At 37.5% G+C, this 24,728-nt stretch overlaps 1 protein-coding gene across 4 annotated transcripts in view; it reads right to left on the bottom strand.

Moving 5' to 3' along the window:
- ATG4A (autophagy related 4A cysteine peptidase) overlaps window positions 1-24,728 on the bottom strand; it is a 52,847-nt gene that overhangs the window by 21,243 nt on the left and 6,876 nt on the right. For 2 of the 4 annotated variants that reach the window (XM_031445553.2, XM_064482922.1), the window contains exon 2: window positions 4,659-4,867. The exons of the other annotated variants lie outside the window; for them this stretch is intronic. In XM_031445553.2, the coding sequence (XP_031301413.1) occupies window positions 4,659-4,683 (25 nt within the window). In that variant the 5' untranslated portion in view covers window positions 4,684-4,867. The remainder of the gene's footprint in view (window positions 1-4,658; window positions 4,868-24,728) is intronic. 4 annotated transcript variants of the gene reach the window in all.

Genomic DNA, 24,728 nt, shown 5'->3' with positions numbered 1-24,728 from the left:
ATCTTAACCTGTAACTGGAAAAATCAAATTGATAGTATATTTCATAGTTGATGGTATTTCGATGACAAACCATATTTCAAGTTCAAAGCTGAGACACCCAACACACACCTTCTCCTCTCAGCTCTTGGAGGCTCTCCAGGCCCATGTGGGGAGGGGATCTCAGAGAGAGTAGGGGTCATTTTGTGCAGCTACAAGTAGCTGCAGGCACTGTCCCAAAGCTGTCCCTAAGAGCACCAAGGGAAGGGTTTCCTATAAAAAATGGCATTGTGGGTGTGTTTAACTCATTTTAAAGGACAAATTGTTTTCTTCTGGCTTTGTTTTCTAAGGCAGGAGCATGCTGCTTTCATAGAAATAAATGTTCTTAAGTATAAATGAGTCTTATCTGATCACGAAAACAGGTTACTTGGTTGGAGGTTGAAGTTACGCTTTGTATAATTAATTGGTGTAAACTGAAGTTATAATTTGTTTAAAGTTATAATTTTAGAAACACAGCTACCCAGGGATACGGCCTTTCTTGAAACATATTCCAGAAGTCCAATCTTTCAGGGATTTAAGTAGCCTTTCTCCTCAAGATGTTTTAATCATTAGGGTCATTAGCCTTGGCAGTATTTCAGACCTAAAGATGTTAGAGATGAGACAGCGATTTCATTCCCCAGTGAAAACTCATCACTGCCCAATCTGCCAGAGAGCCTGTGCCATCTTAGCCTTTCTGCCACTGGCCTCGGCCCCGGGCCCATGCCCAGGAAATTCCAGGCTAAAAATGATCATCCAGGTCAGGCCACCCCCAGGAGGTGGTGGACTGAAGTGGTGTAAATCACACTGTGTACCTTCTCACCCTACTCTCTACCCCTCACAGGCAAGAGAAATCAGGTTAAAACGAATATCCAGTGTAGCCTAGAAAAGAGAAAAAAAAAACAGAATATAAGTAGCTGGGGTAGAATGTGGGAAAGGGACAACCTCTCTGGCATTCCCCTGGTAGGGATGAGGGAGGGTGGCATCGGATGAATGTACAGCATGTATGCATACAAGCATTGGGTCTTTTTTTAGTACTGGCTGAGAAAAAAAAATCTCTATCACCAGCCCTGTCTCAGTGAGTCACTGCCCAGCTATCTGGTCAAATTAGTACAGCCTCTTAAAGCCTGTGAGAACCACACTGCTTCATTTGAGATGGCTCTGACCAAAATGGTAGCCAAAGAATTTTCCTCTTGCACTTCCACCCCTCTCAGGCCAGCATAAAGGCCATTACAGTCTCTATTCTTCCTAATACTCTCTTAGAAAACAGACTCTCAGAATGCAGTGTGTTAGGCCATAGCCAGCCCAAGTTGAAAGCTACATGGATGAAACAAATGAAAGCCAGAACAGAAGATGAGATTAGCAGAAGCTAAGAGCAGTAACCTGGGGAGAGTAGATACAAGGGAGCTGGGGGAGAAAGAGGAATGGGTCTTCCACAAGAAGAACTCAGAGAGATGAAGAAGCAAACTGGGATGTAGTTGAGGTGCGGAAGCGAAATGGCATTTCCAAAAGAATCACTTATAATTAACAGCAATCCTTTAAAAAAAACTTTTTCATAAACTACTTTGGTCTTGCCTTAATATTAACAAACAAGACATCAGCCCCACATGAGTTCCTTGCCCTCTCAGCCTGTTTAAGGACATAGGGACTATACAGGTAGAGCTACAAATTCTGCAACTTGGTGGACCAAGAATTAGCTTCTTCAAGGTCTGATGGACAACAGGCTTCACTCTGTTTCATTCTACTTTAATGATCATTGCACTGAAGTCTGTACTGGGTTAGCTTCGTGGTTGACTAATAATTGAAAAAAAGATTTCCATAAGCATCTAGAACCAAAAAGTCTCCCAGTCTTGGCCAAAGGGCTCTGTGTACACATTGGGGCATGCCTTCAACACTCAGCCAGGCAGTTGATTAACTCTGCCTTAGTCTTCTCTTTCTGCTGGTACAGAGCTCAAGGTCAGCCAGAGTGAGAGCTTAGAGTCCTCTCTGGTCTTCCTGAGCCTCCCACGCAGCCTTGGGAATGCACATAGCCCCGAGCATGCATGTGGTCTTCTAGATTCCCAGGAGCATGCCAGACCTTTTCAAAGCCCCAATGGACATATTACTCCCCAGCTTTTCCTTTTAAACTTTTTGGTCATCTATTCCTCAAACAGCTGTAAAGTTAATCTATTGCTTCTAATGGTTTTCAAACAAAGCCCTGGGGGGAAGGCTTTTTGCACCTCCAAGTCAGGGCAAATAAATACAAGTCCTGAATGTGGGGTCTTCTGGGGATGGCAGACAGATTAAATAATGACAATTCTCTAGAAATGAGGCTTTACAGGAGCTCCAACCCCATTCTATGTCCTCCAGGGGCTACCAAGCTGCCAGCTCCCTGTGATTGCAGGCTCTGGGTTCTCAAGGCTACTGCAAAGCTAGAGAGCAAAGGATAGGCAAGGTGAAAGTGAAAACGCCACAAAGCTCACTATTTTGGTCATTTTTCATGAATAAATACTCTCCAAACTGGTGTAACCCTTTGGTTAATTTCCAGAGTTCTGAAAAAGTTGATTCTGATCATTTTTGCCAGTTCTTTTCATTTCTATTATGGGTAGACTTTTCAGAGGTCCTCACTCTGCCATTTTTGCTGATGACTTACTTTAATAATTTGCTTTCCAGTAATTGACTGTATTTTTAAGGGTTATTTTGTAAAACTGCAAATAAGTGAAAAATCACTTTAAACAACAAATTTTCTGGTATGGCTTAACAAAGAATGGTACATCAAAGCTCCTAGATTCTGGGGTGTTTCAGACCCACAAACAACACACTCTCAGGTGAAATCAAAGGGTCACAGAATCTCAGAGCCAGAAAAAGCCGGAGACACCACAGCATATCTTCCTGTAGATCACCTTATTCTAAAAGCATGTCAGGACACTGCTGGTTCCAAAACAGCCTTCTCAGCAATATATACACATTTTTACATTTTTTTTGTTGCCCTACAGTTAATGTACAATCTTATGTAAGTTTCAGGTGTACAACATAGTGATTCACAATTTTTAAAGGCTATATTCCATTCATAGTTATAAAATGTTGGCTATATTCCCTGTTTTGTACTATATATTCTTGTAGCTTATTTATTTTATACATAGTAGTTGGTACCTATTAATCCTCTACCCCTACCTTGCCCCTCCCCCATCCCTCTCCCTACTAGTAACCACTAGTTTGTTCTCTATATCTGTGAGTCTGTTTCTTTTTTGTTATATTCACACATTTAATACATACACATTTACTGTCGGGTCACAGCTTCAAAAATATAAGAAAATGTTCATGGGAGACAGATATGGTAAGGGCTGAATATACATTCATATACTCATTCCATAAACTTTTACAGAATACCTACTGTGTGCTAAGCACAGATGATAAAACATCACTGAGATGTAGCCTCCATCCTCCAAAAGCTTTTAATCTAGTAGAGAGGATAGGTCTAGGAACAACTAAAAACAATAAGTATTACAAGGAAGGAAAGTGAGCGAGAAGAGATCAAGATGGTAGAAAAAGAGGACATGGAGCCCATCTTTAGCATGAACACATCAAAAATACATCTACATATGGAACAATTATCACTAAAACTAACTGGAAACTGGCAGAAGGACTCCTGTACAACCAAGGCTGTAAGAACAATCTACACGTAATTAGATAGGAGGGGAAGAAAAGTGATCAAGTGGAGACCTATACCCCTGGGAAGGGACTCAGAGGAAAAGGGAAATCACATAGATGGACACCAGCCCTGGGGAGTGAACAGATCGAGCCACATACTGGGTATCCCAGTCCTGGGGTTCTATGTGGAGGAGACAAGCCCCCTTGCCTGGTGGGAGGAGAGCTGGGACAAAGAGAAGGGCTGGAGCAGACTGGAATCCGCTCATGAGGAGTGCAGGCATGCTGGCTGCCCCTGAGGCAGGGTGGAGAGAGATCTGCTCTAGGGGCTGCCAGTTTCCCATGACTAGCTCCTCAGGCAACCCAGCTGGAACTAAGCAAATGCTCCCATCCCATTCACTTCATGCCACAGCACAGCACTGGTTCTGGGGCAGCCATGACCAGGAAAAAGACTTGACCATGGGATGCAGAGGCGAACCAGTCCTGGGGTGGAGCCCAAGTTGAGTGGCAGTGGACACCATTGACACTAACTCAAGCAGTGACCCCAGAAGCCACCCAGATCTCTGATGGCAGTCACCCGACCACAGCTCGCTCCCCACTCCTGATACACACAGAGAGATCACAAGGATCCTGTCTGCCCTGCAGAATGGTTCCACAACAAGGTGGGAGCAACTGAGGCTGGGGATAGTGATTAGCTGTGCGAGACCTAGGGGAGCTTCCCCTGAGGCAGGGCAGAGAGGGGTCTGCCTTAGTGGCTGCCAGTTTCCCACAACCGGCTCCCCATGCACTCCCCGGCCTGTGCCAAAAGAATGCTCTGGCCCTGCTCAAACCATGCCACAGCACTGCACTGGATCTGGGGCAGCCACAACAGGGGAAAAGTCTCAACCATGGGACACAGAGGCAACCCAGTCCCATAGCAGAGCCCAGGTGAGGCAGCAGCAGCCCTTCTTAGCTCTAACTCAAGCGGCACCTCAGAAGCTGCCCAGATCTCTGATGGTGGCTGCTGCACCACAGCTTACCTCTCAGTATACAAGGAGAGGCCATATGGGCATCGCCAGTCCTGCAGAGTGGTTCCACAACAGGGCAGGGGTGGCAGAGGCTGTGAGGGACAAAGGGGATTTGTACTCGAGGTTATGTCTAAGCAGAGCCGTGGACACCTACATATCAGACCTCTGTCAGCACACCAGCCACACTTGCTTCAGTACTCCCCTCCTCCGGGGTAAAGGTCCTGGAGCAGGGAAAGGGAAAAACACACACTTAAAGGGAAGAGATCCAGCTCAAGCCCCACCCTCAGGGCTTCTGCTTCAGCAACTTGAGATCAGACCATACCTCTAACAGGGCAGTTACAGCCAATGTGTAGAGAGGAAGCACTGCCCACACCCAGCACTAGCTCTAGCCCTTACATCTCCAGCCACACCAGCTACCAAGGCAATAGCTGCCAGCACACCCTGAGGAAAGATGTGACGTCCATGTCAAACCTAGCTCTCCTATCAAAGGCATCAGACACACACACAGTCTTTATAGGGACACTCCCACAGAAGGATACACTTTCAAGATCACAATGGATAACTGTCTTAACCTAAATTCATAGAGGCAAGAAAGTTAAGCAAAAACAAAAAGGGAGACTAACTAGTCTCAATCAAAAGAACAAGAGAAAATCTCTGAAAAAATAATGAAACAGAAATAAAAAACTTATCAGATAAAGAATTCCAAACATTGGTAACAAAAATGTTAACTAAATTAGGGAAAATAATTGATCTAAACAGTGAACATTTCAACAAGGAATGAGAAAATATTAAAAAAAAAAGACCCAATCAGAAATTAATAACCCAAGAGCTGAAATAAAACACACATTAGAAGGAAAGAATAGCCGACAAAGTGATACAGAGGAATGCATAAGTGATCTAGAAGACAAAATAATAGAAACCATCCAATCAGAACAGTAGAAAGAAAAACAAATTTTAAAAAATGAAAGCAACTGAAGAGATCTCTGTGATAACAGTAAAGCATCCAAATATTTGCATCATAGGGGTTCCAGAAGAAGAGAGAGAAAAGGGGATAAAAAATGTATTTAAAGAAATCATAGCTGAAAACTTCCCAAACCTGAAGAAGGAAACAAATATCCATCTACAGATATCACAGAGGATCCCAAACAAGATGAACCCAAACAGACCCATACCAAGACGTATCATAATTAAAATGGCAAAAGATACAGATAAAGAGAGAATTTCAAAGGCAGCAAGAGAAAAACAAAGAGCCATATTCAAGAGAATCCCCATAAGGCTATTAGCTGATCTCTCTGTAGAAACTTTGCAGGCCAGAAGGAAGTGGCATGATATATTCAAAGTGCTGAACAGGAAAAACCTGCAACTTAGGATACTCTACCTAGCAAGATTATCACTTAGAATAGGAGAGATAAAAGACTTCTCAGATAAGCAAAAACTGAAGTAGTTCATCAATACTCAGCTTACCCTAAAATGTTGAAGGGTCTTCTCTAAATGGAAAAGAAGTAATAATTTATTGGAAAGGGAAAATCCCACTAGGAGAGACAAGTATTATAGTAAGACCGAGGATCAACCACTTAAATAAGCTAGTATGTAGATTAAAAGACATGAAATTGTAAAAGCAACTGTAACTACAATAAACAGTAATGGGATAAGACTGAAGACGTAAAATATGACATCAAAAACATAAAATGTAGGGGAAAAAAGCAAAAAAAATTTGGGGGAGGGGAGTAAAAATTGTAGATCTTTTAGAATGTGTTTGAACTTAAAACGACTACTAGTTTAAAACAAGTAGACATAATTATAGGTCAACATATATGAACCTCATGGTAACCACAAATCCAAATCCTATAATAGACACACAAAAACTGAGAAGAAAGGAAAACAAGCATACTACTAAAGAAAAACATCAAACCACACGGGAATAAGCACAAAGAAGAAGAAATGAAAAGAACAACAAAAACCACCAGGAAACAAGTAATAAAATGGTAATAAGTACATACTTATCAATAATTACTTTAAATGTCAATGGACTATATGATACAATCAAAAGACATAGAGTGGTGAACTAGATAAAAAACAAGACTCTTCAATATGCTACCTATAAGAGACTTGCTTCAGGGATAAAGACATGGGTAGAATAAAAGTGAGGACATGGAAGATGGTGTTTCATGAGAACAGAAACATGCAAAAGAAAGCGAAGGTAGCAATCCTCATATCAGACAAAATGGATTTTAAAACAAAGGCTATATGATCCATCAATCCCACCCCTGGGCATATATCTGGAGGAAACTCTAATTCACAAAGATATAGGCACCCCAATGTTCACAGCAGTACTATTTACAGTAGCCAAGACATGGAAGCAAACTAAATGTCCATGAACAGATGATTGGATAAAGAAGTTGTGGCATATACAATGGAATACTACTCAGCCATTAAAAAGACTAAAATAATACCATTTGCAGCAACATGGATGGACTTGAAGATTGTCATACTAAGTGAAGTAAGCCAGAAAGAGAAAAATACCGTATGATATCACTTATACGTGGAATCTAAAAAATTGAGACAAACTTATTTACAAAACAGAAACAGATTCACAGACATGGAAAACAAACTTGTGGTTACCAGGGAAGGAAGGGGGTGGTGGAGAGATAAATTGGGAGTTCTGGATTTGCAGATACTAACTAGCATATATGAAAGAGATAAACAGCAAGTACCACTGTATAGCACAGGAAATTGTATTCAATGCCTTGCAATAGCCTATAATGAAAAAGAATATGAAAAGGAACACACACACACACACACACACACACACATATATATATATATAAAACTGAATCACTATGTTGTACACCAGAAATTAAGACAACATTGTAAACAGACTATGCTTCAATTAAAAAAATTTAAAAAAAACAAAGGCTATAACAAAGGACAAAGAAGGGTATTATATAATGATAAAGGGCTCAAAACAAGATGAGGATATTACACTTGTTAACAAATATGTACCCAAAACAGGAGGACCTAAATATATAAGCAAATACTAACAGACATGAAAGGAGAAATTGGCAATAATATAATAATAGTAGGGGACTTTACCATCACATTTACATCAATGGACAGATTATCTAGACAGAAAATTAATAAGGCAACAGTGGTCTTAAATGACATAATATACCAATTGGACTTAATAGAAATCTACAAGACATTACATAGAAAAACAGCAAAAAACATGTTCTTTTCAAGCGCATATAGAATGTTCTCCAGGAGAGAGCACATGCTAGGCCTCAAAACAAGTATCAACAAATATTAAAGATGATAGAAATTATATCAAGCATTTTTTCTGACCACAGCGGGTATAAAACTAGAAATCAATTACAGGAAGGGAAATGGGAAAACCACGAACACATGGAGACTAAACAACATGCTACTAAAAAACAAATGAGCCAATGAAGAAATCAAAGAGGAAATCAGAAAATACCTTGACATAAATGAAAATGGAGAAACAACATTCCAAAATCTAAGGGATGTAGCAAAAGTAGCTTTAAGAGGGAAGTTTATAGCAATACAGTCATTCCTCAAAAAATAAGAAAAACATCAAATAAACAACCTAACATACCACCTAAAAGAATTAGGAAAAGAACAACAAAGCCCAAAGTCACCAGAAGGAAGGAAATAATAAAGATCAGAGAGGAAATAAATAAAATAGAGGTCAAAAACAATAGAAAAGATCAATGAAATCAAGAGTTAGGTTTTTGAAAAAATAAACAAAATTGACCAACCTTTAGCCAGGCTCACCAAGAATAAAAGAGAGAAGACCCAAATAAAGAGAAATAATATCTGATACCAGAGAGATACAAAAAATCATAAGAGAATACTATGAAAAGTTATATGCCAACAAATTGGATAACCTAGAAGAAATGGACAAATTTCTAAAAACATACAACCTGCCAAGACTAAATCAAGAAGAAACAGACAATTTGATTGGAGTGATTACTAGCAGTGAAATTGAATTTGTAATTAAAACAAAAAAACTCCTGGCAAACAGAAGTCCAGGACTGGATAGCTTCACAGGGAAATTCTACCAAACATATAAAGAAGAACAAATACCTATCCTTCTCAAACTATTCCAAAAAACTGAAGAGGCTGGAACACTCCCAAATTCATTTTATGAGGCCACCATTGCCCTGATACCAAACCCACACAAAGATACTATAAAAAAAAAACAAAATTACAAGCCAATATCTTTGCTAAATGTAGATGCAAATATCCTCAGCAAACTATTAGCAAACTGAATCCAACAATATATAAAAAGGATCATATGCCATGATCAAGTTGGATTTACTCCAGGGACACAAGGATGGTTCAACATTCACAAATCAATGAGATATATGACATTAATGAAATGAAGGATAAAAATAATATGACCATCTCAATAGATGCAGAAAAGGCATTTGACAAAGTTCAACATCCGTTCATGATAAAAACTCTCACAGAGTGACTACAGAGGGAACATATCTCAGTGCAATAAAGGCCATTTATGACAAACCCACAGCTAACATCATACTCAACAGTGAAAAACTAAAAGCCTTTCCCCTAAATTCAGGAACAAGACAAGGATGCCCGCTCTCTACACTATTTAACATAGTATTGGAAGTCCTAGCCGCATCAATCAGAAAAAATAAGAAATAAAAGTCATCCAAATTGGGAGGGAGGTAAAACTGTCACTATTTGCAGATGACATGATACTTCATATAGAAAACCCTAAAGTCTCAACCCAGAAACTGTTAGAATAAATGAATTCAGCAACATTGCAGGATACAAGATTAATATACAGAAATCGTTGCTTTTCTGTACACTAATAATAAGCTAACAGAAAGAGAAAGTTTTAAAATTCCATTTAAAATCTCATCAAAAAGAATAAAATTCTTAGGAATAAACTTACCCAAGGAGGTAAAAGACCTACACTCTGAAAACTATAAAACACTGATGAATGAAATTGAAGATGATACAAAGGAATAGAAAGATATACCGTGCTCTTGGATTGAAAGACTTAATACTGATAAAATGACCATACTACCTAAAGCAATCTACAGATTTAATGAAATTCCTATCAAAATACTCATGAGATTTATCACAGAACTAGAACAAATAATATTAAAATTCATATAGAACCACAAAAGACCCCAAATTGTCAAAGCAATCTTGAGAAAAATGAACAAAGCTGGAGGTATCATGCTCCCTCACTTCATACTATACTACAAAGCTACAGTAATCAAAACAGCATGTTACTGGCACATAAACAGACACACAGATCAATGGAATAGAATAGAGAGCTCAGAAATAAACCCACACATCTATGGTTAATTAATCTGCAACAAAGAAGGCAAGAATATACAATGGAGAAAAGACAGTCTCTTCAATAAGTGGTGCTGGGAAAACTGGACAACTACATGTAAAACAATGAGATTAAAACATTTCCTCACACTATATACAAAAATAAACTTGAAATGCATTAAAGATCTAAATGTAAGACCTGAAACCATAAAACTGGAAGAGATCATAGGCAGAACACTCTTTGACATAAACTGTAGCAATATTTTTATAGATCTGTCTCCTAAAGCAAAAGAAATAAAAGCAAAAATAAACAAATGGGATCTAATTAAACTTAAAAGCTTTCTGCACAGCAAAGTAAGTCATCCACAAAATGAAGAGATAACGTATCAAAAGGAAGAAAACATTTGCCAATGATATGACTGGCAAGGGATTAGTATCCAAAATATATAAATAGCTTACAACTCAATATCAAAAAAACAAACAACCCAATCAAAAAATGAGCAGAAGACCTGAATAGACATTTTTCTAAAGAAGACATACAGATGGCTAACAGGTACATGAAAAGATGCTCAACATCATTAATTATCAGAGAAATGTGTATCAAGACAACAAGGGGAGATATGAATTCACGCCTGTCAGAATGGCTATCATCAAAAAAACTACAAATAACAAATGTTAGAGATGATGTGGAAAAGGAACACTTGTACACTGTTCGTCAGAATGTAAATTGGTAAAACCACTATGGAAAACAGTATGGAGGTTCCTCAGAAAACTGAAAATAGAACTACCATATGATCCAGCAACTCCACTCCTGGGTTGTGGAGTGATTATATAATCACTTCTTCTTTATCCATAAATCTGGTTTTTTCCCCATTCATCTGTTGATGGGCACTTGGGTTGCTTCCATATCTTGGCTATTATAAACAGTGCTGCTATGAACATTGAGGTGTATGTGTATACATATATATTAGTTTTTGTTTTTTTGTTTTTTGGGGTAAGGTTTTTAGGTTTATATATTTACTTATTTTTAGTGGTGGTGTTGGGGATTGAACCCAGGACCTTGGGTATGCTAGGCATGCACTCTACCACTGAGCTATACTCTCCCCCCTAGAAGTGGTATGTGTGTATATATATATATATATATGTATGTATGTATACACAGAGACACACACACACACAGACACACACACACACACACACCCCGGAATATTACTCAACTAGCCAAAAAAAAGAATAAAATTCTTCCATTTGCAGCAACATGGATGGCCCTAGAGAATATTGTGCTTAGTGAAATAAATCAGACAGAGAAAGACAAATACTGTATGATACCACTTCTATGTGGAATCTAAAAAGTAATACAAGAAAATATGTATGTAAAACAGAAACAGACTCACAGATAGATATAGAAAACAAACTAGTGGTTACCAAAAGGGAGAAGGAAGGGGGAGGGGCAAATTAGGTGTGTGGGATTAAGAGATACAAACTACTATGTATAAAAAAGATAAGCAACAAGGATATATTGTATAGCACAGGAAATTATAGCTATTATCTTATAATAACTTTTAATGGAGTATAATCTAAAAAATACTGAATCACAAAGTTATACACCTGTGACTAATATAATATTGTAAATCAACTATACTTCAATTTAAAAAAAGAAAGGAAAGTGATGTGGAAGGCAACACATGATTAATCTGGGGATGAATGGGTCTTCTATAACCTAGAAAAGGTAGCAATATGAGCTGAGCCTTAATGGAAATACGATATAAGTGGACTGGGGGAAGAGATGAAATTCCTGGTTGGGAGAACACCAAAAGGATATGGCAAACAACTGTATGTAGGGAGGGGCTGGGAAGAGTGAGACAGAGAGTCAAAAAACAACTTGCAGTTTTCAAGTGTGGGTGCTGAAATGGTAGGAGAAAAACATGGTAGGGGTGGTTGATAATCTTGATCCAGCCAGAACATGCTGGATTTATAGATTTGAATGACAAAGGAATAAGAGGTTAAAAGAAGTGAAGAGGAAATCAACCTGCATAGGGATTGTGTAGAGGGGCATGGTAGATGGCAGGTTGATTAGCAGAGCCTAGGAAGGCAGGAGAAATCCAGAAGAACAAAACTCAGCCTAAAATGCACCTTCATTCCCATCGTCCTGGGTCCACTTTGTGCCCTTGTTTTCCCAGCCTCTGCTAGTCTGTGCACAGGCCCTGCTCCATCTTCTTTTCTCTTCCTCCTAGTGCCCTGGTTTTCTGACAATCAAGAATTTTGAAAACAGAGAACTGGACCACAATTCTTAGCATTTCAAGGGGGATTTTCATGTTCAAAATTGCAAATTTTCCTGAATTTACTCAGCAAGTCACACCTTAATGATGCTGGGTTGTCAAATAATGTGAAAGACATGAATGATTTCTCTACAGACCAGTATAAACTCTGACACCCTAAGAAAACCTTGTCATTTTTAGACTTACACTAGAGAATCTTAATCAAAGAGTTATCATTCAGCTAGAGTTTATGACTTTATTAGATTCTATTTAACTGACTGGTATTGGTGGTAGTGGAACACAGGAGGGCTGCACCTAACAAATATCAGGGTAAGTCACCAAAAAGATAACCAGTCCAGTTGGCAAGGGGACCACTGTTAAGTAATAAGACCCTTTGGTTTTTAGTTAGGAAAAGCATTTGGGCCATAGAAACTTAGCGCCACAAAATACAAAATTTCTTAGAGATTTCAGTCAATTCATTTTACTGTCAATGGTGGTAAGAACCAAATGCAATGCAAAATTGGACTCTGGTCTTCCCTTAAAGTGATACTTTTGAAAACCTTACTGCTGTTTTAAGTACATCTTGTTTGTTGTTTACACTTAGGAACAAATTATTGCCTGCTATCTGCTAACTGAAATGCATTTGGATACATCCATCAGGAAATGGGATTCCATACACAAACAGGTCAGGAACGTACTTAACACATAGACCTCTGCATCTCTAAACTGCTGCCTCTTTTTGCTTTTGATAAGGTAACTGTTCTTTTTGGAGAGATGCATTTCTCAGAAGAATAAAAAGATGTCACTTTTGTAAAGGTTATCTTTATTGATAAATCATACAAAGAGGATAGCACATTGGATGGATGGATCGATAGATGGATGGAGAAAAATATTTGGTTGCTTTATAATTCAAGACTTGAGGCATCTATTCCACAAACTGAGGTGAGAATCACCTTGATTCTTCATCAACAGGTTTTGCTGTTCTTAAGAATCAATCTGCTTATAGAAAGTGTGGTTGTATTCCCAAAGACCATTTCACATTAGTGCCAGTGCCAAGTCATGCAGTGGGTCCAAACTAAGCCTCTATCATACTGTATCTTTGATTTTGGACAGTATCCAAGCCAAAAAGCAGCAATACTTAATACAGAGCTCATGGTTCATGTAGGAAGCAAGGCAACACGACAATATTTAGTCAAAACTAAGAGTGTGTCAAATGATTTTTCTCCAACATTGAAAAGAAAAAATTGGGGGTGGGTTTTTTTTTGGCATGGTGAAGAAAAGGAGAAATTATTCTTTATTCCTTTTGGAAATAGCTCTAGCTTAAGAATTCGAAAATGTAGGTTCTAGCCCCACCCTGTCACTAACTAGCTATGTGACCTTGGAGAACTTACTGCACTTCTTTGAGCCTCAGATTCTCCATCTATAAAACGAGAAGTGTACTTTTCAAATAGCACATCATAACTCATCAGTGGATTGTATGTATATAAACTGGGTTGCGATATAAAATGTATTTCTCATTGAATTGTTGAATCAAAAAGTTCAAAAATCAAGGGTGCAGACCTACGCTATCCAATACAGCAGCCATAGCCACATGCAGGTGTTTACATTTAAATTGATTCAAAATAAATACAGCTAAAAATTCAGTTACTCATTATGTGAGTGTGGGTGGCATTAGCCACATTTCAAGCATTTAGTAGCCACATGTGGCTAGTGGCTACCATATTGAACAAGCACAGCTGTAGAATATTTCTCTTTTTTTTAAAGAATATTTCTATCATTACAGTTCTGTTGAACAGTCCTAATCTAACAGCCTTTCTATGGTTCTGTAGGAGGTGGAGGTAGGGTGCATTGTTAGGAAGGGTACTCCAAGCTCTTGGAAGAGAAGACAGGTTCACTTGTCTCTTTCTTAAGAGAGTCTGTATGTGAATCTCCAAATACATGAGACAAAAATTATTTATTAAGTTCTGTACTTGGTTCTGTGAGGAATACAGAGGGAACATCCTCATAAACATTCACTAAATGTTAAATGAACAAACTAAGGCATCATAAAATCATAATCTAGTTAAAGACATAAGCCTTAGGTAAATGAAAGAGCTAACCATAAAAGGCAATGTACATAAGCAAGTGTTGATAATAACTGGCAACATTCAGAAAAGGGGGAAGTCTTTGAGCATTAGAAGGTATCAGGTCCAGCAATCTCACTCCTGGGCATATATCCAGAGGAAGCTCTAATTCAAAAATATACATGTACCCCAATGTTCATAGCACTATTTACAACAGCCAAGACATGGAAACAGCCTAAATGCCCATCAACAGATGACTGGATAAAGAAGCTGTGGTATATTTATACCATGGAATACTACTCAGCCACAAAAAATAATAAAATAATGCCATTTGCAGCAACATGGATGGACCTGGAGATCGTTATACTAAGTGAAGTAATCTAGAGAAAGAAAAATACCATATGATATCACTTCTATGTGGAATCTAAAAAAAAGATACAAATGAACTTATTTATAAATCAGAAACAGACTCACAGACATAGGAAACAAACTTATGGTTACCAGGTGGAACAGAGGGCAGGAAGGGATAAATTGGGAGTTCAAGATTTGCAGATACTAATTACTACATATAAAATAGATAAACAACAAGTTTCTACTGTATAGCACAGGGAACTATATTCAATATCTTATAGTAACTTATAATGAAAAAGAATATGAAAAGGAATATATGTATGTACCTATATGAAACATTATGCTGGACACCAGAAATTGACACAACATTGTAAACTAACTATACTTCAAATAAAAAAAAGAAGTCATCAGGGAAGATTTCAAGGAGGATGTAGTATTTGTACTGGTCCCTAAATTATTGCTTGGATTTGGATGAGCAGAGATAAGAGTAGAGAATACTCCAGATGAGGGGAACACCTTATGTATGTGTCCGAGATGGGAATAGGTCCTAGAGAATAGTGAGCAATGAAATTAGATAGATGGCTTGGGACTAGATCGTAGAGGGTGGAAAGTCAGGCAGTAGAGTGCAATTCTCGGTAAAGTCATTAACAGTTTTCAGAGCACTTTCACATGATCTTTTGACAGTCCCTTGAGATAGCCAGGGCAAGGATCATTACTTCCATCTTAGAGCTGACGAACTGAGTCTCAGAGGTGATACAACTTGCCCAGGGTCATATAGTTAATGAACAATATGACCAGGATTCAAACTGAGTTAATCTTACTCTCCATCCAGTATTCCTCCCACAATATCTTGCTGTTATGATAAAAGCTGGATTTGAGGCACTGGAGAGAGGGATACCAATGAGAAAGTTGTTGTAATAATCCAGGCATAAAGTGCTGAAGGCCTGGCCTAAGGTGGCCAGAAACCAGATGCTCTGGTTATATAACATACTATAAAGCAAACTGACAATGCAGAATCCACTGTTTATAGGGGAGAGTAAGAGTAGACAGTCTGAGGTTAGAACACTGCAGTTATTTTTAACTGGAAGTGATCTAAACTACCCCAAAGGAATAAATGTTAACAATATCATTCATATACTGTGTCCGGATTTTTCCAGACAGCTGGAGGCAATGTTTTGGACACGGTTCCTAAGCAAACAACACTTTATATGTCTATGCATTTTTATGAGCCATTTCTGACTTGATAGTCTTTCTTTCCTCTGTCAATTTCAATTTCCATTTCTCAGAACTAATTGGTCATATGATTTCTTACCTCATCTAGATTTCCACTGAGACAGGACTAGCACGAAAAGGTCAAGGAGCTACAGACCTTGGAGGTTTTCCACACTATTTAGTAAAACTAATTATTAGCTTAGCAATTAATTACCTAATAATGATTTACTAAGAAAATGCTAAAATATGCCATTGCCAGATTAATCTTAAAGGACTTCTCCACCCATGTCACTAAGCTGCTCAGAAACTTCCATGGGCTTCCAAGATTGTTCCAACTGATAGGAATCAAATACAAACTCCTTAGCCTGGCATTTAAGGCCCTCTCCAATATGGCCACTTCCTACATTTCTAGTTGTTCCCCAGTGCTCATTACTCCTTCATGAGATCTACTCTTTTCAGCCAAAATAAACCACATGATACACTGGAGACTCTACTCATTCATTTCCTACTTGCACTCAAGTCCTACTTCAAATACTGCCTTCTCTATGAACCCTTCTTCTTCAATTTTCCCACCATGAAATACTTGCTCCTTCTTTTGAGCTTCTCTATATTCCTTTATTTATATCTCCTTCATGGCACTGGGTACTCATACTTTAGATTATTGCTATTTGCAGGCATGCCATCTCTCTGCTATTGGAATGAACTCCCATCTCAGCCCATGTAGTGTTCATCTCTGTATCCCCTATAGCTCTGACTATAGTGCCTTGCAGTGGTCCCCTAAGGACCAGCAAGTGTTCATTGAATGAATGGGCACACTGACCAAAGTCCAAAAGCTGGTTTATATGTCCATCCAAATATCAATTTAACCATCTTTTACTGAGTGCCTATCATATGACTGGCACTGTGCTAGGCCTTGGGGATAGCAACATATTTTCAGCAATTTCAAGTCTAATGGGAAAAGAAAGAGAAGGAGAGTTCATTTTGATACAGTATGGTCAGCACCTGCACAGAGGGCTATAGGAGAACAGCAGAAGGTCGTGTAAGCCAGTCTAGGGTACATAGAAGGCTTTACGAAGGAAGGTGATGGCAGGACTTAGCTTAAAGGATAAAAATTAAGCAATTTGGGCAGGGGAAGGACATTCCAGACAGGGGAGAAACGTACCAAAACACTAGGGCTGAGAGACTGTGGAATGGTGATGCCACATGGAGACTATCAAAGGTTGAGGTTGAGGAGGCAGGCAGGGCTAGGAGATGCTGCTGACCTTGGAAGCCTTGGTAAAAATTCTAGACTTAACCCAGGCTTCGTGGTGCCTCTGAAGGGTTTCAAATACACCCAAGAGGAAGTCTAGGTGTTCCACTGTTTGCAGGACAGAAGCAGTGCAACAAGTAATTGCCTGTAATGCAGACCCTGGTTTTTTTTTTTTTACATTCATTATCAAATTAAATTCTGTTAAAAAAACAAAACAAAACAAAAAAACCCTCAAAACCCTGAAGTAATCATCTTTGTCAAGGAAGGGGTTAAGGTGGGTCTCTGTCTTACAGCACGCCCAGCAGTACAGCACGACGGGAGAAACTCTGAGTCCTTTCCAGAAACAGTACTCTTCCTTCGGAGCACTTTTCCAGTTTTCTCGTCTGTTTACAACCACCTCACCCGCTTCCCAGACCACAGGAATTTTCCCCATACCCTTTCAACATCACACTTCATTAGGAAATGTTCCTAGCAGACATATGATGTTTAAAAATTCTTTACCTTCGATGTAATGTTAAATTATACTGCCAGAGTCAAGTTTTTGGATTACATAAAATTACACGTGTACCTTCACTTTCAAAACAAAAGATGTATCCCAAGTTAATCCTAAGGCAAATTTCTGTAAAGGGAACTTGATTTTTTAATGTTATTTTATGATCATTTGAGCCACATTACTCAAGAAAAGACAATTTGACCCCATCCAAAAAAGATACAGCTTGTATTAAAATGGCTCCTCAGTCCTGGTGTGCACTCTATGTACCAGACACCAGGAAAATAAATATCTATCTACCCACAAGCATGAAAGACCCAACCCACCAACCACAGCAAAAATACTCTCTAATATCTGACAGGAAGAGAATCTTGACCTGCTGAACAAAAAACAGATCAATTTTTATCCCTAAGAGTGGCTCTTCACAAAGTGGGTTTTCTTATTCTTAGCCATCAGTTCTTTCATTAATACTGAGTTAAATTATTCTAAATTAAATTAATTTGAAGTTAAACTGTCTTATTATTGAACCTACCCTAGCAGTTACACTCTTAGGTTTATATCCAAGAAAAATGAGTATGAATGTCCGCCAAAAGATATGGTCAAAAATGTTCATAGCAGCTTTATTCACAATAACCAAAACCTATAAAATAACCCAAATGCCTATCAACAGGGGTGCTATGGACTGAATGTTTGCATCCTCCCAAAATTCTTATGTTGAAGCCCTAATCCCCAAAGTCATGGTATTTTGAAGTGGGGTCTTCAGGAGGTAATTAGGTCATGTGGGTGGAGCCTTCATGAACAGGATTAGTGTCCTTATAAAAATAAATGCCAAAGAGATGATCTCTCTCCACCATGTGAGGACACAGCAAGAAGGTGGCCATCTGCAAACCAAAAAGATGGACCTCCCTCACCAGACACCTAATCTGCTTGTGCCATGATCTTGAAGCTTACCAGCCTCCAGAACTGTGAGAAAAAAATGTTTGTTGTTTAAGCCACCCAGTCTATGGCATTTTGTTACAGCAGCCTGAATTGACTAAGACAAGGGGAATGGATAAATACATTGTGGTGAATCACACATGGGAATGGTACACAATAACAAAAAAGAACTAATAGTATACACAAAATAGTATACACATGGATGTATCTCACGTACATTACATTAAAAAAGAGGCCAGACACAAAACAGTACAGATAATACAATTCTATTTATATAAAGTTTGAAATCAGGCAAAGCCAATCTATGATAATAGCAGTCAGAATAGTTGTTACCCTTGGAAGAAGGTGTCAACTAGGAGGAGGCAAGAGGGAACCTTTCGGAGGACCAGAAATGTTCTATGTCTTGATATGGGTGAATGTTACACATATATAAACTTTCACTGAGCTGTACACTTAAGATCTGTGTACTTTACTGCCTATAGACAACAATACTTCAAGAAGGAAGAAAAAGATAAGTCCCTATAGTGGATTTATTTCTGATACAGATTGGCAATGCAAATCAAAATTATGCAACAACAAAATATTCTTTTGTTATCAGGAGTAGAGATACAGTTCTGAATTTATCCCTGTACACACACACACACATCAAATCCAAGTGCAAGTAGTTTGAGGCTTCAGATATTATTTAGATATAAGGTCAATTTATTGGACTTTTCAATTAGTAGCATTCCAAAATGCTATCTATTTTTACAGGCTTATTTTGATTTGAAGTTCACTTATCAGAGAAATATATTGAATTTGTTCCCCAAAACTTAATGAAAGAAAGCACAGTAGACTGAAGAGAACACTGGCCTATGAATTAGAAGAGCTGGGTTCCATTTCTGCTCTTCTGCTAGCCAAGTCACCTTGGGCCAGTATTCAAGCTAAGATTCCCTTTCCTTACCCATAAAATGGAGATAATACTTTCCTCCCTACAGAGCTATAGTGAAGATCAAGTAAGAGAATGGATATGAATGTGCTTTGTAAAATTTAAAGTGTTAATATCCCCAAAGCTGTGTTTAATTAGAACTTGTGCCTGGGTGTGGCCAATAGAAAATGTACTTAAATTTCAAAGCTTCTATTTCAGTTTCACATAACTGACATTTCACCAGAGAGTCAGGATTAGCAAGTACACTCTAATTCTAAGATCTCTGAAAAGTTGAAATAATTCCATTATAATAAACACTGAAAATAGATATGTTCAGGGAAGTACAGTTCAAAACGGCCTTGTTTTACCGAATTGTGACTTTTAGATGTAGCTCGAGCAATGCAATATCCATTATATTCAGTTCACACCTCTAGAACTTTAAACCGTTTCTGCAACACCCACGCCATAGTCCCCCTCTCCATGATGAACTTCACAATAACTGCCCCTGAAGGCTGCCTCTACTTCTACCCTCTGCCATCCACTGTGACCACTACAGCAAAATTTAAAAAAAAAAACTCTTCACCCTGAAATCCTTGTCAGAACACTGAATACTTCTTGTCAGAGAGCCCCAAATGGAAGCTCTTTTGTGTCACCTTTGGAAGTTTGTTTCTTTGATGAGAAGAGGTGATGTAGGCCAGAGTAGCCTCAAAATGCTTCCTGTCACCAACTAGTCTTTCCAGTGGGCCCAGCAGGAAACCACTGACTGGAGAGCCACGCAGTGTGAAGAGAGTTTGACAGAAGGAAAAATTAGGGTGATTTAGTTTCAAGGACACCAGTGGTTCCTGTTCCTGGAGGTTTCGTTCTTAGTTGCACAGTTAAGCTCCCCAAAGTAGAACAAGCCTGCAGATAAACAAGCAAAACAAACTAGAGGAGGTAAATCCTGAGCCTCTCAAAATCCTTGAGAAGCATTCCCTTCAGGCATTAAGTCCTAGTTAAGAAGCCTTTGTTGAGCCTACTGAGCTAGGGGATGGGGATCAACTTTACAAAAGTAGATCAACAGCAGCATGAAGGGCCAACTGACAAGGAAAGAGATAAAAAAATCATTAAAAAAAAACTCATACGGGTTCACAGACACAGACACAGACACATACACACATACACACACACAGACAAAGACTAATGGTCAGAGACCATTTAGTGCAAGGGCAGACATTAAATCACATTTCAATAGGCTTAGTATACCAATATATTATAGCATAGGGCCTCAGGTTGACAGTCAATAGAGGAGACTAGTCTTAAGGGAAATTTAATGATAATGAATATAGAGAAAGCTGGGATACAGACCCTGGCCCCATTCTATTGTACCATAAAGGAGCTAGCTACAGCTTTAATGCCTGAATAAGCAGAGCCTCTGGTATGGGCAGCAATTGTGCCAATCATCAAACAATTTGTAGGAACAATGAATGTTACCCTATCCATAGTTTTTTACTCTGAAATGACTGAAAATGCAAGGTTTAGCAAAGAATTCTTACCTGATAGTTAACTTTTATTTAGTATATATAAATATACCAATTGGAAGCTACAAAACAGTACTGAAGAAATTAAACATGACACAAATAAATGGAAATATATCTGTGTTCATGAGTTAAAAGACTTAATATTGCTAAGATGTCCTTACAATCCAAAGTGACCTTCAGTTTCAATACTCTTTAGTTGAGAAATTGCATGCATAAGACCAGAGAAGTCACATCCCCCTAAAAAAAGGTTTCAGAAACCTCAGAATCTCTAGCCAGGTTGATTGATGAAGGTCTTTCATTGAACTAATAAGCCAGTCCATTAAGAAATGGGAGAAATGGCTATTTTCTCAAATACACAGATCCCAACACAGTTACATAACACACAAAGAAACAGGTAAACATGACCAAAGAACAAAATAAATCTCCAGAAACTGATCCTAAAGAAATGAAGACACATAAATCACCTGACAAAGAATTCAAAATAACCACCGATCTAAGAGCTCAGGAAAATGGTGTATGAATAAAATGAGAATATCAACAAAGAGACAAAATATTTTTAAGTGCACCAAGCAGAAAATTTGTAGTTGAAGAATATAATAACTCAACTGAAAAATTCACTAGAAGGGTTCAACAGCAGATTTGAGTAAGAAGAATAACCAATAACTCAAAGACAGGTCATTTGAAACTATCCAGTCAGTGAAACAAACAAAAAGAATGAATAAGAGAGAAGAAAGTCTAAGAGACTTATGGGATATGATTAAATGGACCAAGATATGCATTTTGGGACTCCTAGAAGGAGAAGAAAGAGAAAGGGGCAGAAAATTTATTTGAAGAAATAACGGCTGAAAACTTTCACAATCCAGGGAAGAAAACGGACATGCAGTTTCAGAAGCCCAGTGGACTTCAACGAGAACCCAAAGACACTGACATTAAGACATGTTATAATCAAATTGTCAAAAATTTAAAGACAGAATTTTGAAAGCAGCCAGAGAAAAGTAACTCCTCAAGACAAGGGAACTCCCATTAAGACTACCAGTGGATTTCTCAGCAGAAACATTGTAGGCCAGAAGGAAGTGGGATGAGACATTCAAAATGCTGAAGGAAAAACATGCCCAACAAGAATACTATAGCCAGGAAAATTATTCTTCAAAAATGAAGGAAAAATAGACATTTCCAGATAAAAAAGCTGAGGCAGTTCATTGCTACTAGATCTGTCCTACAAGAAATTCTAAAGAGAGCCCTTCAAGCTGAAACGAAAAGACACTAAACAGAAACATGAACACATAGGAAAGTATAAAGGTCACTTGTAAAAGTAAATATATAGACAAATACAGAACACTGAATACTGTAACAGTGATGAGTGAATCATTCAAATTCTGGTATGACAAAAGTTAAAAAATGACTATAACTATAAAAATGTTCATGGATACACAATATAAAAAGATGTAATTTGTGATATTGATAACATAAGATGTGTTGGGGGGAGAAGTAAAAAGTACAGAATATTTGTATGTAATTGAAGTTGTTGTTACAAGTTTAAATAAATGATTATATCTGTAGTATGTTTTACATGAGCCCCATGGTAACCACAAAGAAAATACCTATAGAATAGACACAAAAGAAAATGAGAAAGGAATCAAAGCATGTCACTAAAAAAAAAAATCAATGAAAGAAAGGAAGACAGCAAGGAATGAAAAAAGAGACCAAAAAGGTACAAGACAGAAAGAAAATAATAAAATGGCAATGGTAGGTCCTTCCCTATCACTAACTACTTTAAATAAAAATGAATTAAGTTTCCCAATCAAAAGGTATAAAGTGGCTGATGGATAAAAAGACAAAATCCAGCTATATGCTGTCTACAAGAGACTCATTTTAGATTTAAGGACACATGTAAGCTGAATGTAAAAGTATGGAAAAAGATATTTCATGCAAAGTGTAACCAAAAGAGAGTAGGCATGATTATATTTATATCAAACAAAATAGACTTTAAGTTAAAAAAAACTGTCAAAAAGACAAAGGAAAACATTATGTAATGATAAAAAGCCAATTCATTAGTAAGTTATAACAATTATAAATATAAAGCACTCAGCATCAAAGGACTCAAATATATGAAGCAAACACTGACAAGACTGAAGGGAGATAAAGACAGTAACACGATAGTAGGAGGGGATTTCAACATGTCACTCTTAATAATGGAGAGAAAATTCAGACAGAAGATCAACAAGAAAACAAAATATTTGAGCAACACTATATGAATCTAACAGACATATAGAACATTAACCCAGTAGCAGCAAAATACATGTTCTTCTCAAGTGCACACAGAACATTCTCCAGAATAGATCACATTAGGTCACAAAACAAGTCTTAACAAATTTTAACAGACTGAGATCATACCAACTATATTTTCCAACCACAATGGAATGAAATTGGAAATTAATGGCAAGAGAAAAACTGGAAAATTCACAAATATGTGGAAATTTAAAAACACTCTTGAACAACCAATGAGTCATGAAGAAATCAAAAGGGAAACTGAAAAATATCTTGATACAAATGAAAATGAAAATGTAACATACTAAAACTTATGAAATTGCAGCAACAGCAGTACTAAGAGGAAAGTTTATAGTGATAAATGCCTACATTAAAAGAGAAGAAAGTTTTCAAATGAACAGTCTAACATTACACTTCAAGGAACTAGAAAAAGAGGAACATATTAAGTCCAAAGTTAGTAGAAGAAAGAAAATAATTAAGGTTAGAGCAGAAATAAAAAAAAACAGAGAATGGAAAAAAAATCAATGATACTAAGAGCTGGGTTTATAAAAAGATCATCAAAATTAACAAATCAAATCTAGTTCCATTAGCTAAAAAAAGAGAATTCTCAGATAAATAAAATCAAAAATGAAAGAGGCATTATAATGAATGCCACAGAAATTAAAAGGATTATTGGAGACTACTATGAATAATCGTATACCAACAAACTGGATAACCTAGAAGAAATGGATAAATTCCTAGAAATATATAACTTATCAAAATTGAATCATGAAGAAATAGAAAATCTGAACAGAATTATAACTAGCAAAGAGATTGACTCAGTAATCAAAAAGCTTCCAACAAAGAAAAAGCCCAGGACCTGATGAATCCACAAAGACTCCACAAAAATTGTGAGAACTAATAAATGAATTCAGTATACACTCTAATGATTAAGTCTTTACAGGATACAAAATCAACATACAAAAATCAGCTATATTTCTATATGCTAACAATGAACTATCTGAAAAGGAAACTTAGAAACCAATCGTATTTAAAATAGCATCAAAAAGAATAACATATCTAGGAATAAACCAAGGAAGTGAAACTCTTGTACACTGAAAATTACAAAACATTGCTGAAAAGAATTTAAAGGTACAAATAAATGGAAAGACAATCTATGTTAATGGACTGGAAAACAATATTATCCAAATGTCCACACTATCCAAATCAATCTACATATTCAATGTGATCCCTATCAAAATGTCAATGGCATTTTTACAGAAACAGAACAAAGCAATCCTAAAATTCATGTAGAACCACAAAGAACCCCAAATAGCCAAAATAATCTTAAGAACAAAGAACAAAGCTAGAGGCCTCACACATCCTAATTTCAAAACATATTACAAAGTTATAGTAGTCAAAACAGAATAGTATTGGCATAAAAACGAACATATGGATAATGGAATAAAACACAGTACCCAGAAATAAATTCACACACATATGATCAAATGAACTCCAACA

Source organism: Camelus dromedarius, chromosome X, assembly GCF_036321535.1.
Source record: "Camelus dromedarius isolate mCamDro1 chromosome X, mCamDro1.pat, whole genome shotgun sequence".
Taxonomy (NCBI): Eukaryota; Metazoa; Chordata; class Mammalia; order Artiodactyla; family Camelidae; genus Camelus; species Camelus dromedarius.
The sequence above is the reverse complement of the archived record's forward strand: the minus strand, read 5'-3'. Positions and strand labels throughout refer to the sequence as shown.